At 35.7% G+C, this 17,249-nt stretch overlaps 1 protein-coding gene and 1 pseudogene across 1 annotated transcript in view; one reads left to right on the top strand and one right to left on the bottom strand.

The window, feature by feature from the left end:
* The window catches only part of LOC111149828 (coiled-coil domain containing 73), a 136,647-nt gene that overhangs the window by 65,903 nt on the left and 53,495 nt on the right, over positions 1 to 17,249 (bottom strand). Inside the window, exon 6 of the mRNA XM_022507119.1 lies at positions 11,792 to 11,830. Coding sequence (XP_022362827.1) covers positions 11,792 to 11,830 — 39 coding nt within the window. The remainder of the gene's footprint in view (positions 1 to 11,791; positions 11,831 to 17,249) is intronic.
* Positions 13,021 to 13,829, top strand: LOC111149830 (annotated as a pseudogene).

Genomic DNA, 17,249 nt, shown 5'->3' with positions numbered 1-17,249 from the left:
CTATCTTCCCGTTGCTTTGGATTCACTTCTCCGCCAGTCCTACCTTTCAGAAAGTGGTTGATTTTCTGTTTCTAGAGTTGCTGTTCTTCTTCTCTTCGATCTCCCATTGGATTTGTAGGTATTTGCAATCTTTAGATAAGCTATCTAGCTGATCTCCCGCTACCTGAAGTAGTCTCAGCCTGCTACTTCTCCGCCATCTTGACTCCTCCCCACATATGGTCCTTCTTTTCACTACTTCTGTATCTTTGGGGTAAATACCTAGTAGTGCAATTGCTGGGTCATAGGGTAGCTCTCTTTTTAATTTTTTGAGGAATTTCCACAGTTTTCCAAAGTGGCTGTACCAACTTGCATTCCCACCAACAGTGTAAGAGGGTTTCCTCCACAACCTCTCCAACATTTGTTGTTTCTTGCCTTGTCAATTTTTGCCATTCTAACTGATGTAAAGTGGTATCTCAATGTGGTTTTGATATGAATCTCCCTGATGGCTAATGATGATGAACATTTTTTCATGTGTCTATTAGCCATTTGTATGCCTTCTTTTGAGAAGTATCTGTTCATGTCTTCTGTCCATTTCTTGACTGGATTATTTGCTTTTTGGGTGTTGAGATTGAGAAGTTCTTACAGATCTTGGATATCAGCCCTTTGTCCGTAGTGTCATTTGTAAATATCTTCTCCCATTCCGTGGATTGCCTCTTTGTTTTGTTGACTATCTCCTTTGCTTTGTAGAAGCTTTTTATCTTAATGAAGTCCCAAAAGTTCATTTTCACTTTTGTTTCCCTTGCCTTTGGAAACATGTCTTGAAAGAAGTTGCTGTGGCCAATGTCAAAGAGGTTACTGCCTATGTTCTCCTCTAGGATTTTGATGGATTCCTGTCTCACACTGAGGTTTTTCATCCATATGGAGTTTATCTTTGTGTATGGTGTAGAAAATGGTAGGATTTCATTCTTCTGTATCTATTTTCTGTCCAATTTTCCCAGCACCATTTTTGGAAGAGACTATCTTTCTTCCATTGAGTAATTTTTCCTGCTTTCTCAAAGATTATTTGACTATAGAGTTGATGATCTATATCTGGTCTCTCTCTTCTGTTCCATTGGTCTATGTGTCTGTTTTTTTGTGTGTGTGTGTGTGTCAGTACTGTGCTATCTTGGTGATCACGGCTTTGTAATATAGCTTGGAATCAAACAACATGATGCCCCCAGCTCTGTTTTTCTTTTTCAACATTTCCTTGGTGATTTGGGGTCTTTTCTGGTTCCATACAAATTTTAGGATGGTTTGTTCTAGCACTTTGAAAAGCATTCTTCAATTTCATAAAATTCATCTATGAAAAATCCACAGCAAATAATTCTCAATGGGGAAAAGCTTATGATCAGGAATACAAAAAGGATGTCCACTCTCACCACTATTTTTCAACATAGTACAAGAAGTCCTAGCAACACCAATCGGATGACAAAAAGAAATAAAACGTATTCAAATGGACAAAGAAGAAGTCGAACTTTCTTTCTTTGCAGATGACATGATACTTTACGTGGAAAACCCAAAAACTCCACCCCCAAATTACTAGCACTCATACAGCAATTCAGTAATATGGCAGGATACAAAATCAATGTACAGAAATCAGTTGCTTTCTTATACACTAACAATGTAACTGTACAAAGAGAAATTAGAGAATTGATTCCATTTACAATAGCACCAAAAATCACAAGATAGGGGCACCTAGGTGGCTCAGACATTGGCATTTGCCTTCAGCTCAAGTTGTGATCCCAGGATCCTGGGGTTGAGCCCCTCATTGGGCTCCCTGCTGAGCAGGGAGCCTTTTTCTCCCTCTCCCACTTCCCCTGCCTGTGTTCCTTCTCTCCCTGTGTCTCTCTTTGTCAAATAAATAATTTTTTTTCTTTTATTTTTTTTTTCAGCGTAACAGTATTCCTTGTTTTTGCACCACACCCAGTGCTCCATGCAATCTGTGCCCTCTCCAATACCCACCACCTGGATCCCCCAACCTCCCACCCCCCGCCACTTCAAACCCCTCAGATTGTTTTTCAGAGTCCATAGTCTCTCATGGTTCACCTCCCCTTCCAATTTCCCCCAACTCCCTTCTCCTCTCTAACTCCCCTTGTCCTCCATGCTTAAATAAATAAATTTTTTAAAATCTTTTTTAAAAAAATCATAAGATACTTTGGAATAAACCTAACCAAAGAGGTAAAGGACCTATACTCTAGGAACTACAGAACACTCATGAAAAGAAATTGAAGACACAAAAAGATGGAAGAACATTCTATACTCATGGATCAGAAAATAAACATTGTTAAAATGTCTGCATTGCCCAGTGCAATTATATTTTCAACACCATCTGGATCAAAATACCAATGGGATTTTCCAATAACATTTTTTAAAGGTTTTGATCTTGACATGACATTGGTAGAATCACTAATTGGTTTCAAAAATTTCATTCATTTTTGCCACATGCTTCAGCACCAGTGATGAGCAGTGATAAAGAACAATAGTGAGTCTACTGGCTGGCACTCAGTAATTGTTTCCTGAATGAATTGTTGTCCTGTGGAGTGGCAGCAGCATAAATTTGTTAGATTTACCTGGCCTGTATCTGTTTCCCTTATCCAATATTATCACAATTTCAAATATTTATTTGAAGTAGTTCTTCCTCATTACAATCTAGTAGAATTGAAATTCACACGCTTTATTCTCCCTTAGTCAAGTGAAGGGTGTATTACTCAAAATAAATCAACTGATTTCTACCTTTTTGGAATTTGAAACTTGAGCAAAATGACTATAAAACTAAATAAGTTCAGTAGTGGTCCTATCCAGAGTGATGAGACTTTTTTTAAAAAAGATTTAATTTATTTATTTGACAGAGAAAGGGAACATAAGTAGGGGGAGTGGGAGAGGGAAAAGCAGGCTTCCCGTGGAGCAGGGAGCCTGACATAGGGCTCCATCCCAGGACACGGGATCATCACCTAAGCCAAAGGCAGACGCTTAATGACTGAGCCACTCAGGCACCCTGACATTCTTAACTTTTTCAAAGATACTTTTTTTTTTATTGTACTTTTAAGGCCTTTTTTAAAATTAATTTATTTTTATTTTTTTATAAACATATAATGTATTTTTATCCCCAGGGGTACAGGTCTGTGAATCGCCAGGTTTACACACTTCACAGCACTCACCATAGCACATACCCTCCCCAATGTCCATAACCCCATCCCTCTCTCCCGACCCCCTCCCCACAGCAACCCTCAGTTTGTTTTGTGAGATTAAGAGTCACTTATGGTTTGTCTCCCTCCCGATCCCATCTTGTTTCATTTATTCTTCTCCTACCCTCCTAACCCCCCATGTTGCATCTCCACTTCCTCATATCAGGGAGATCATATGATAGTTGTCTTTCTCCAATTGACTTATTTCACTAAGCATGATACCCTCTAGTTCCATCCACGTCGTCGCACTGGGTATTTACCCTAAAGATACAAACGTAGTGATCCAAAGGGGCACGTGCACCCGAATGTTTATAGCAGCAATGTCTACAATAGCCAAACTATGGAAAGAACCTAGATGTCCATCAACAGATGACTGGATAAAGAAGATCTGGTATATATATACAGTGGAATACTATGCAGCCATCAAAGATACTTTTTAATGATTTTAAGCAAACTGAAAATATCGTTAGTAATGATCACAATGGATGAATTCAAAGTTTCTCATATACTTCTACGGGCTTTTCAAATTCACTACTTAGTCATTTGAATTAATCATGTAAGTTATAAATACAAACAAGCTGACAAGTGTACTTACACTGAGGATCTTATCTGTCTGGGTAGCCACTATTTTCAATAACAATGAAAAATAAAGAACCATATTCCATTCCTCTAAAATACTACTTAATTCTTTAATCTAGAGGATTATACCTGCTTTCAGCAGAAGTGTAGAAACCTAACACAATTTCACAAAAATTAGTCTAAAAGCATTACTTCAATCCAAGGATTTTAAAGTTTTTATTTTGATTCCAATTAGCTAACATACAGTCTAATACTAGTTTTAGATGTACAATAATATAGTGATTTAACAATTCCACACATCATCTGATGCTCATCATGACAAGTACACTCCTTAATCCTCATCACCTATCTCACTCATACCCCCACCCATCTTCCCTCTGGTAACCAACACTTCTCCATATTTAAAAGTCTGTTCCTTGGTTTGTCTCTTTTTAAACTTTACTCATTTGTTTTCTTAAATTCCACATATGTGTGAGATGATACAGTATTTGTCTTTCTCTGGTTGACTTGTGTTTAACATTATACCTTCTAGTTCCATCTATGTCATTGCAAATGGCAAGGTTTCATTCTTTTTATGGCTGAATAATTTTCCATAGTATCTGGAATATCTGATATATATCTCACATCTTCTTTATCCATTCATCTATCGATGGACACGGGCTGCTTCCATAGTTTAGCTATTGTAAGTAATCCTGCTGTAAACATAGGGATGCATGTATCCTTTTGAATTAGTGTTTTTGTATTTTCTGTTTTGTTTGTTTGTTTTTTTGTTTTTGTTTTTGTTTTTGTTTTTGTATTTTCTATTTTGGGGGTAAATACCCACTGTGATTGTTGGATCATACACTTCTTTTTAATTTTTGAGGAAACTCCACACTGTTTTCCACAGTGGCTGTACCAGTTTGCATTCTCATCAACAGTGCATGAGTGCTCTCTTTTTGTCCACATCCTCCCCAACACTTGTTGTTTCTTGTGTTTTGATTTTAACCATTCTAACAGGTGTGAGGTGATATCTCAGTGTAGTTTTGATTGGCCTTTCCCTGATAATGAGTGATGTGGAGCATCTTTTCATGTGTCGGTTGGCCATCTACATGTCATCTTTGGAGAAATGTCTTTCATGTCTTCTGCCCATGGATTATTAATTGGATTATGTGTTTTGGGGATGTTGAGTTTTATAAGTTCTTTATATGTTTTGGATACTAACCCTTTATTGCCTATGTCATTTGCAAATATCTTCTATTCCACAGGCTGTCTTTTAGTTTTGTTGATTGTTTTCTTTGCTGTGCAGAAGCTTTTTATTTTGATGTAGTCCCAATTTTTTTTTTTTTCCCTTGCCTTGGGAGACGTATCTAGAAAAATACTGCCACAGCTCATGTCAGAGACATTACTGCCTGTGGTCTAGTCTAGGATTTTATGGTTTCAGGTCTCACATGTCTTTAATCCATTCTGAGTCTCTTTTTGTGTATGGTGTAAGAAAGTGGTCCGGTTTTCTCAATACCATTTGTTGAAGAGACTGTCAACAGTTGGATATTCTCTCCTGCTTTGTTGAAGATTAATTGACCATATAGTTGTGGGTTTATTTCTTGGTTTTTTATTCTGTTCCACTGATCTATGCATCTATTTATGTGCCAGTACCATACTGTTTTCATTACTATAGCTTTGTAATATAACTTGAAGTCCAGAATTGTGTTGCCTCCAGCAATTTGCTTTTCCTTTTCAAAGTTGCTTTGGCTATTCAGGGATTCAGGGTCTTTTGTGGTTCCATGCAGAGTTTAGAATTGTTGGTTCTAGTTCTGTGAAAACTGCTATTGGCATATGGATAGGGATTGCATTAAATGTGTAGATTGCTTGGGGTAGCACAGACATTTTAACAATATTTGTTCTTCCGATCCATGAACAGGGGCATGTATTTCTATTTCTTTGTGTCACATTCAATTTCATTCATCAGTGTTTTATAGTTTTCAGAGTATAAGTCTTTCACCTTTTTGGTTAGGTTTATTCCTAGGCATCTCATTACTTTTTGTGCAATTGTAAATAGGATTGCTTTCTTAATTTCTCTTTCTGCTGCTTCATTATTGGTACACAGAAATTCAACCAATTCTGTACATTCATTTTTGTATCCTGTAACTTTACTGAATTAGTTTATCAGTTCTAGTACTTCTTGGTTGAGTCTTTCAGGTTTTCATTACATAGTATCATATCATCTACAAATAATTAAAATAAGAAGTAAAGGAAGAAGTAATTCTTCCTTACCACTTTGGATGCCTTTTATTTCATTTTGTTATCTAACTGCTGTGGCTAGTACTTCCAGTAATACTTTGAGTAAAAGTGGTGAGAGTGGATCTCCTTGTCTAGTTACTGACGTTAGGGGAAAAGCTCTCTGTTTTTCCCCATTGAGGATGATGTTAGCTGTTGGTTTTTCATAGAACACCTTTACTGTACGTTGAGGTATGTTCCCTTTAAGCCTTTGTTAAGAGGGCTTTTTTTTTTTTTTAAATCATAAGTGGTTATTGTACTTTGTCAAATGCTTTTTCTGCATCTACTGAAATGACCATATGGTCCTTATTCTTCTCTTATTGATATGATGAATCATGTTGTTCATTGATTTGTAAATACTGAACCATTCTTGCATCCCTGGAATAAATCCCACTTGATTATACTGAACGTTTTTTTCTTTTTTTATTTTTAATATATTGTTGAATTTGGTTCACTAGTAACTTATTAAGGACATTTTGCATCTATATTCATCAGGGATACTGGCTAGTCATTCTCTTTTTTAGTGGTGTCTTTATCCGGTTTTGATATCAGGATAATCCTGGCCTCACAGAATGAATTTGAAAGTTTTCCTTCCTTTCCTCTTTTTTGTAATAGTTTGAGAAGAATAGGCGTTAACTCTTCTTTAAATGTTTCAGAGAATTTGCCTGTGAAGCCAGTTGGTGCTGGACTTTAGTTTTTTGGGAGTTTTTTCATTACTTACTGAATTTCTTTGCTGCTGATCAGTCTATTCAAATTTTCTATTTCTTCCCGCTTTAGTTTTAGTAGGTTATATGTTTCTAGAAATTTATCCATGTCTTCTAGTTTGTACAATTTGTTGGCATATAGTTTTTCATAATATTCTAATTGTATTTCTGTGGTATTGGTTTTATTTCTCTTCTGTCAATTGTGATTTTGAGTCCTTTTGTCCTTTTTTTTCTTGATAAGTCTAGCTAGAGGTGTATCAACTTTATTGATTTTTTTTCACAGAATCAGCTCCTGGTTTCATGGACCTATCCTATCATGTGTTTTTTTAGATGCTAGATCATTTATTTCTACTCTCATCTTTATTTTTTTCCTTCACTCTGCTGATTTGTTGTTGTTCTTTTTCTAGCTCCTTTAGGTTTAAGGGTAGGTTGTTAGAGATTTTTCTTAGTAGTCCTACATTGCTAAATACTTCCCTGTTAGAACTGCTTTTGTTGCACCCAAAGCTTTTAGACTGTTGTGTTTTCCTTTTCATTTGTCCCCACGTACTTTATTTCTTCTTTTATTTCCTGGTTGACCCATTCATTATTTAGTACCATGGTATTTAACATCCATATATTTGTGGTCTCCAGATTTTTTCTTGTGGTTGACTTCTAGTTTAATAGCATTGTGGTCAAGGAATTTTTCAGTTTTTCAGCTTAGATCAATTTTTAATGTGGCCTTTATGAGAATATTGTCCACTACACATTAATATAAGCTTCCTTAACCTTTCAGTTAAAAAATGGTAAATATAGGAGCACCTGGGTGGCTCAGTGGGTTAAAGCCTCTGCTTTCGGCTCAGGCCATGATCCCAGGGTCCTGGGATCAAGCCCCGCATCGGGCTCTCTGCTCAGCAGGGAGCCTGCTTCCCCCTCTCTCTCTCTGCCTGCTTGTGATCTCTGTCAAATAAATAAATAAAATCTTTTAAAAAATGGTAAATATAATAGGCTGTCAATGCCTGTAAAGATGAATAATCCTGATAAGTAAAACTGCAACAAAGATTAAAGTGATTTAATTGGTTTTCTCTACATACATAGAGCTCTATACAAATTAAAATAATTTGTGATATACTCTATTCCAACATCCTTTGCTTAAAGTCAAAGTTAATTCAATTAAATTGAAGTTATTTGTTTGCATGACATAATTCTGATTTTCAAATACATAAACCTAGTCAATGGCCATGATATTATAAAGACTTTCAAATTACATAGGCACCCATAGCTCATTAGCCCATACAGGCTCATATGGGACTGTTTGTATATGAATCTACTTGGCTGCTCTGCTTTAGTTCTCATGAAGAGATGAAGAGGCTAGTTGTCAAGTTTGCTGCTAATCGCATGTCAGCAAATAGCTTAAATTCTTTGGGAAGCAACAAGAAAAACAGATTGGTATCACTTGTCTGAGAAACCCAAGAACATTTTAAATAATAATATAAATAACTTTATGGCATTGTTATTAAAACTTTAACATTACATATTATATCATAGTAAAGATAATTTTATTAAGATGACTAAAAAATAGCTAAGAACCTTCTGTTTTTGTTCTTTTTACCTCTATGAATTGGTTCAAGCTATTCCCTTTTCTTTTTTTTTTTAAGATTTTATTTATTTATTTGACAGAGAGAGAGATCACAAGCAGGCAGAGAGGCAGGTAGAGAGAGAAGCAGGCTCCCTGCCGAGCAGAGAGCCTGATGGGGGGCTCGACCTCAGGACCCTGAGATCATGACCTGAGCTGAAGGCAGAGGCTTGACCCACTGAGCTACCCAGGTGCCCCGCTATTTTCTTCTTTTACACATTTTACTACTACATGCAAAGACTGTCCACAGATAATATCAGGATTCATTGCTTTCCAAATGCAAACTTAAATTTTAACAAACATGGGCACCTGGGTGGCTTACTGGGTTAAAGCCTCTGCCTTGGGCTCAAGTCATGATCCCAGGGTCCAGGGATCGAGCCCCACATCATGATCTCAGGGTCCTGGGATCAAGCCCCGCATCAGGCTCTCTGCTCAGTAGGGAGCCTGCTTCCTCCTCTCTCTCTGCCTGCCTCTCTGCCTACTTGTGATCGATGTCTGTCAAATAAATAAATAAAATCTTAAAAAAAATTTTTTTAACAATCTATGAAAAACAAGATTAGAGGAAAAGACAGTATCTGCATAATTAAGATTAAAGTCTACCTGTATATTTGTCTCATATGTGTGGTCTAAAAGATTATTTTAAAGCTTCGAGACATTTAAAATAGGAATAACTTAAAAATAGTATTTACACACAACTTTTTACAACTACGTTTACTAATAAAAGGCACAGCTGCTCATTTCCCCCTTATTTCCTTATGGATACCAATTTGAAAACCTTTGGGAATAAAATGAATTTCCCTTAAAATAATTCATTAAAGTAAATTTTAGCGAAAAAGATAAAAACTCAAAAAGAAACTTCATACATTCTTCAAATCTATTTTGCAACTTACCTTTAAATTTCTTCAATATGACCCCAAAATAAATCAATGGGGTTATAAAACTCACTTTTTAAGAAACCTATGGCATCTTTCTTAAGGTATTTTCACCTTTTTTAGTCACAAAGATAAGGTACATAATACTTAAATTAACTTAAAGTTACACCAGTATTCTATGTGTACAGATACAAATTATATTTAATAATTATGAAGACTGTTCTCATACATGTCTTTATTCTAAAAAAATACAATGAAAGGGGAAAATGTGGTAATTTTAAATCATATGAAACCTTCAGTATTCAAACTTTAATTTAATAAAGAAAAATAAATCTCTCTTTTAGGTCTTTTCTTTAGAGGAAAGTGATATATAAAAAAATAAAATATAACTAAGAGATGGTTGATATGTTTTTACTTCATTTAGTCAGTCTTATCAGCTACTCATTACAAAACATAGTCACCTAGTATGGTAACGATAAGAACACAACAGGAAAGATTTTCATCAATCACCAAATCACAATTAATAGTTAATTATTTGATTTTGTTCAAAAGAAAGTTAGAGTACTCTTAGAGATAGGTGAATCCTTTAATTCTTACTGTGTTAATTTATCTAGAGACATATTACCAACTCTACACAAAAATCAGCTTATTGAATTCCCAAAAGAAAGAAATTTACTAGTAATTAAGGGTTCACCTATAGGAGTCATGAACTTCTTTACAATTTTCTTAATACTGTTTTGAAAATTTGGGGGGGGTGCTTAACTTTATCAGTTGCTTCCCAAAATCCTGCCTTGACGTAAGTGACCATTTTCTTTCCTATCTTGTCTATAGAGTTAAGTTACATAAAAGAAAAATGATTTGAATAAAATAACATTAACTAAATTACTGAATACAGTACTTTGAATAAAGGTCATCTGAATTATATAAGGATAATGTAAAAAGAATAATGTAAGAATGTTTAGAAAAAAGATTACTTTTAAATCTTAATTATCTAAAATACATTTAATATTCTGTCAGAATGGGCATAAAATCTTAATTGTACATATCAATATATAAAATTATTTAATGCAAAAGTTAATGCTCTGAATTGTTAGAAAAAAACATTGTCACTATAACCCAAATATCATTTTAGAAGGTTCTGAAGAGGTGGTCATTCACATTAACAAAATACTCAGAAGTGACTAAAAACTTTTTCCATTTTTTCTAAGACTATAAGTATCTGTTTCATGAAATTTTGAAGTAGAATAAAATAAAGCACATTTTATGTTGCCTTTGATCTTTAACTTGTAGCCTTATCTCCCAGGTCAGAGGGCACATTATTCAATTTCACTATATTTTGTGTAAAACCACTGTAGCGTTGAAGATGACTCTTAGTACAAATGTCATGGTACTTAAAGCTAAACCAGAATCTAGTTTTTCAGCTTCTTAATTAAAATCACAGTTTAAAATAGTCTGACAATATTATCTTTATTCTTTCCAGTTGAATAGTGACAGAATTTTCACATCTTATATTCAATCAAGCTTAGCGATCTTTTTAAGGCCCTTTTATTTTCTAAAACATCAAAAACAATTTCACGAAGCAAAACAGTTACTTTATTTTTCTGTATTTAATAAAAAGTGATCTCTCCTTTCTTACTCCCCATACCTACAATATATAAACTTCATTCAAAAATTACTTTTACTTCTCTTACAGTCTGCTCCAAAGAAGGAAGATTGAAATAGTCTAAGTCCACCCAAAGAGCCCTCAGAAGATTTAAGTGGATATGGGAGAATTTTGCTCAATCAAAAATACAGGGAAATAAATCCTTCTGAATCAAATAGGGATAGGAAGAGAAGATCAAAATAAATAATCCATAAAATACTATGCTGTAAAAATTTAAATATTAAATTTTAATATACCATAGAAGAGGAAGGCACAAGAAACACTTGTTGAATGATAAAGAATGAGTACCCTATCCCAAGTGTCATATTCAAATGTCACTTCATTTTATTTTCATTTTTTAGGCAATCACTAATAACTGCATGCTTGCATAAATACCTAGAAAAGATAATAAAATAATAGGTTTTGTTGTTATTTCCTTGTTCTTTGATATTAAAATAAGATATCAATAATCTGGGAACTAGGTTAAATTTATTTTATAAGATGTAAAAACTATGTAATCCAGAAATAAATTTGTGAAGTAAATTCATTTAAGCTATATTTAACATTGTAACATTGTAATTCAGTCCTTCAAAGGGAATATTAATGCCCAGTTTCAATTTTTTTTCAAGATTTTATTTATTTATTTGACAGAGAGAGATCACAAGTAGGCAGAGAGGCAGGCAGAGAGAGAGAGAGAGAGGAGGAGGAAACAGGCTCCCTACCGAGCAGAGAGCCCGATGCGGGGCTCTATCCCAGGACCCTGAGATCATGACCTGAGCCGAAAGCAGAGGCTTAACCAACTGAGCCACCCAGGCACCCCTCAACTTTTTAAAATATAAATGCCACATTTATATTGACAAAGATACTACACACAATACATTATGTGCTAATCTGGGAAGTGAGTGTCTATTTTGTGATCACCTTACCATTTCGCTTACTTTCTTCTGTAAAGAATATTTAGAAACCTTGAAAAAAAAAAAAGAAAATTCATTATAATTCTGCACTTATCTGTTACAAATTCCTCCTGATATTAAAATTGTATGCTATACAATGTGGTATGTATTTCCTACGCACTATTTTTTCCTTGGGGCATTTTTTTCAAGATGTTATTTACCATAACTTTTTTCTATATAACAAAACAATATATTCATCAATTATTCAAGATATATTTATGGAGCACCTACTATATACCAGTCACTTTCCTTAGGACTCGGATACAGCACTGAACTAAGCAAATCCCTGCCCTCTAGTGGCTTTCTGTCTAGTGGAGGCAGTATAATTACTCATTTCAGCAGAATAAGTTCCAAGAAGTAGAATTCCCCTTAATTGTTCCTTTTCCTAGACTTTTAACAATTCTTACATAGTCCTCTAGAGTTGCTGACCAACTGAAACTCAACAAGCTGTGGATGAGTGTTCACTGTTTATGTTTGTTAAATTTTAAGCACAAATAGTTACTTCACATTTCTTTTTTTTTTTTAAAGATTTTATTTATTTATTTGACAGAGAGAGATCACAAGCAGGCAGAGAGGCAGGCAGAGAGAGAGGAGGAAGCAGGCTCCCCGCTGAGCAGAGAGCCCGATGCAGGGCTCGATCCCAGGACCCTGAGATCATGACCCGAGCCGAAGGCAGCGGCTTAACCCGCTGAGCCACCCAGGCACCCCTACTTCACATTTCTTATGCAATCAATCTAGCATACTGGTTTGAATAAACTGATAATTTTATTTCATTTTTGTGAAATAGGTCTTTTGTGATTTATTTCTTCAACAAATAATGAATACATACTATAAGTAAAGCACTAACATACACATTGAGGGTATAGCACTGAGCCAAAAAAAAAAAATCCTGTCCAGATTAAATTCTGGGGATTGTAGAAAATAAGCAACATAAATAAGTTAAGATAGATGGAGTATTAAATATTAGTAAGTACTAAAGAAAAATAAATCAAGGAAGGAGATTACATAAGATGCCCAAGAAAATCCTTTCTGAGATGGCATCTTTTGAGTCAAGACTCTACAGGAATGAGGAAGAGAATTTCAGCAACTGGAAAGGCCCCAAGGTGAAAGAACATCTGGGTGTTCAAAGAACAACAACAAAGAGTAACTGGAGCTTCTTGCAGACGTGTGCCTCCCCTTGTTCCGTGGGCTATCCTCACAGCATGACCCCCAAACACCAGTCTTTGATCCTGCCTCAAACCAAGAAACTGAGATTGCCTCCTGCCCCCAAGCCAGAGGAGACATCGCCCCTCTCCACTTGCCGAAGGGAGACACAGAACAGCAAGAAGCACCTGAACATACTGAAGAAGTACAAGATGAAACAGACTTGCTGAACAAGCCAGTGAGGAAATTCTGAGTAGAACAGAAATATAAGAAACTCCAAGCATTTTTTCAAAAGCACTGAAATTGATTGCCAAAATCCCAAATTTGGGGGTAACAACATCTGTCAATGATCCACAAGTGTCTCTACTGCTTGGGGAGGAAGAGGCGTTGCATTATTTGACAAGAGTCGAAGTGACATAATTCAAAGATATAAAATCAGGTTACAGAATAGATTTTTATTTTGATGAAAACCCTTACTTTGAAAATAAAATTCTCTCCAAAGACTTTCATCTACATGAGCGTGGTGATCCATCTTCAAAGTCCACTGAAATCAAACTGAAATCCAGAAAGGATCTGACAAAATGTTCAAGTCAAACACAGAATAAAGCCAGCAGAAAGACACAGCCTGAGGAACCAGAGAGCTTCTTCACCTGATCTACTGACCATTCTGAAGCAGGTGCACATGAGTTTGGAGACATCATCAAAGATACTTGGCCAAATCCATTACAGTACTACTGGGTTCCTGATATGGATAATGAAGAAGGGGAAGGAGGAGACAGAAGGACTGGAAGATATTGATAAAGAAAGTGAAGAAGATGAAGATGATGATGGGGGGAAGGGAGAAGACGACGATAAAGGAGAGGACTAATGAAACTATGATGGAGTCCAACCTTCTTTTCTGAATTTTCTCAGTCCCTAAGAGCAAGCTATAGTATCCCCCACCCACCTCCTCTTGTGATTATTTGCCGTGTTTTTTGAAGCCTCTTTCCTCTCCCTTTATAAAATGGTTCTCAACTTATTGGGGGTGGGGGGAGGTACCTTGAGCAGAATACACTGGGAAAAGAATCTCTCCCCCTTTCTGTTCCAAATTCATTTTTATTCCTCCCTGTCACAACAAAAATTTTACGGAATCAACATCCCTGTGCTCTGTGGGAAAAAAGAAAAATCTTCTGCTCTTTTAGGTCTGCTGGAACCTGGAGGGTGCTAGGCCCCTGTGTAGTAGTGCATAGAATTCTAGCTTTTTGTCTTCCTTTCTCTGTATATTGGACTCAGAGATTACATTGTGTCTGTACGTGAATAGGACAGTTAGCACTTATCAACATGTATCTGTCTATTTTGTTTAAAAAAAAAAAAACTTTTAAAAATGGGGTAATAGAACGTCAGCAAAAGGGAGGTTTAAGATGTTTAGGTAGGTTAAGAGGGCATTTTGTCAACATGTCTTCTCCTTTGGAATGTTTAATTGTGATGTTTAATGACATCCCGCAGTTTAAGTTGACACTTTGAAAATAAAATTGAAATAAGTCAAGCAGAGAAAGACAATTATCATATGGTTTCACTTATTTGTGGAACATAAGGAATAGCATGGAGGACAGTAGAAGAAAGTGAAAAATGAAGGGGAGAGTTAACAGAGGAGGAGATAATTATGAGAGACTATGGATTCTGAGAAACAAACTCAGGGTTTTAGAGGGGATGGGGATGAGGGAATGGGTTAGCCCAGTGATGAGTAGTAAGGAGGGCACATATTGCATGGAGCACGGGGTGTGAATGAATTATGGAACACTACATCAAAAACTAACGATGTACTGTATGGTGACTAACATAACATAATAAAAAAATAGAATAATAGATAAGATAAAATAAAATAAAATTATCTCCTAATGATGATTTGAGTCCTACCACTTGATGGGAGAATCAGCAGAACCTGTAGGATTTTATTTGGGATTGACATTCTCTACTATAATTTTGTTCCTGTTTATTTTTAAATTTCTTTTTGTTTCACTGGAATGGAAAGATGAAGCTCAGTTTTAACTGTTAAAAGTGTACAAGTTGCTCTGTTACAATAAAATTAAATGTGTACACACACACAAAAGAACAACAAGAAAGCCAATGCGGCTGGAAGGGAACGAGCAAGGGGAAGAACAGCAATAGAGGAATTTAGAGAAAAGAGGAGGCAAGGGGGGCAAATCATTGTTGGTCTTATAATGCATGATGATACAGAGTTAGGTTTTTACACTGAGACAGGAAGACTTTGAAAAGTTCCAAGCACAAGTGTAACGTAGCCTGACTTGCTTTTTTAAAAGGTCACTCTGTTAACACTAACAAAGAACACAGGTGGAAGCAGGAAAACCACTTAATAAGCTACTGTCCTGATCCAGATGAAAGAGGACAATGGTTTTAATAATGAATGTAGTGAGATGTCATCTGATTCTGGATATTGTCTGAGGAGAATGCTGAAAAAAACTGCAAAATGAAAAAAGTAAGCCATAACTTAATGAGGCAAGAAAAAACAAAGAAGTTTTCAGGAGGCAGATATTTTTTAAAGCAAAAAAATTGCATTCCTGGTTTTGAATATATCAAATTTCATGTAAATCCAGGCAGGATTTGGGGCTGGAGATACATATTTGAAAGTCCTTTGCACATAGATCCCATCTGAAAGACATGAGATGGTATGAGATCAGGGTATTTTTCAAAGCATACAGACAAAAGAAAAGTAAAAGAGCAGATGACATCTAGAAAAATAAGAGGAAAACAAACTTCAGAACACTTTCACTCTAATCCTGAATTTATTATTTGCTCCTATAATATTTAATTTTATGTGGCAACTTGACTGGAACAAAAGATGCCCAGATTAAACATTATTTCTGGGTGTGTCTGTGAGAGTGTTTCTGGATGACATCAGCATTTGAGGCAGTGGAATGAGTAAAGTAGAATGTGCATCTGCATTCACTGCAGAACCTTCACTAACATAGCTACCATTTGCCAAAGGTAAAACTAATACATCTAAAGCAAATTTAAAAAATTCTTTCAAGTCACTGTTTGTTCTCCAAACGTTAACACCTCTGCATTTAATTATTTCTGAATCATGATTCACAGCTACATTTTACCAGCATCTCTAGAACATTTCTCAACTTAAAAAGCTACCACGTAGTGACATTCCTATGAAACATAAGTAGAATGTCAAAGTAATGCAACTAGACTGACATGAAATCTTTTTATGGAGGCTATTATACCTAATGATTTTTTTTTCATTCTAAAATTACACAGAAGTAGGTTATAGTATAAAATACAGACATCTCTCTGACACAGGAAGAAAAAACTATACTGGCACTAATTAATTTATTAAGTATAGAAGACAATTTCAAAGAAAAAGTACAAATATCTTCCTATTATAGCATCCCTTACTTTGTGAAATATTTTATAAAAAGCAGACTATGAAATGCATTTCTTTACAGCAAACCATATTTTCCCATTAATTTTCTATTAACTGATTTTATGTTGTTTGGGAATAAAGTCTATCAAAACTATGTTTAAATATATTTAACCTTTTCCCCTTCCTGAACAATTCAGTCCCAACTCCACAGGCCAGAGTAGGGTAAGGTAGGTGTCCATGGGGAAGGGTGGTAAGGGTCATGGTGGCAGCATTCCAGAACAGGGTATCAGGCCTGAATGAGGAAAAGAGGATCCCAATGAGAAGGAGGGAAATCTACTGTGGGAGTGAGAAGCTGAGAAAGGTACTATTGAAGATAATATGGTATTAAACCTGAGGGGCCAGAAAACTCTTGATCTCAGGGTCTTAAGTTCAAGCCCCATGTTGGGTGTAAAGATTACTAAAGAAAAGAAAAAGAAAACCTAAAAGACTCCACCAAAAACTACTAAAACTGATAAATGGATTCAATAAATTTGCAGGATACAAAATCAATGTGCAAAGATCTGTTGCCTTCCTATACACCCATAATGAAATAGCAGAAAGAGAAACTAGAAAACAATCCCACTTAAAATTGCACAAAAAATAAGACACCAAGGAACAAACCTAACCAAAAAGATGAAAGACTTATACTCTGAAAACTATAAAACACTGATGAGGGATGCCTGGGTGGCTCAGTCAGTTAAGCGGCTGCCTTCAGCTCAGGTCATGATCCTAGGGTCCTGGGATTGAGTTCCGCATCTGGCTCCTTTCTCAGCGGAGACCCTGCTTCTCTCTCTGCTTCTGACTGCCTCTCAGCCTACTTGTGATCTCTCTCTCTCTCTCTGACAAATAAATAATCTTAAAAAAAAAAAAAAAACAAGA

The sequence above is a fragment of the Enhydra lutris genome, unplaced genomic scaffold (genome assembly GCF_002288905.1).
Source record: "Enhydra lutris kenyoni isolate GAN:26980312 unplaced genomic scaffold, ASM228890v2 scaffoldscaffold22, whole genome shotgun sequence".
Taxonomy (NCBI): domain Eukaryota; kingdom Metazoa; phylum Chordata; class Mammalia; order Carnivora; family Mustelidae; genus Enhydra; species Enhydra lutris.
This window is presented reverse-complemented; position numbering and strand designations above follow the sequence as displayed.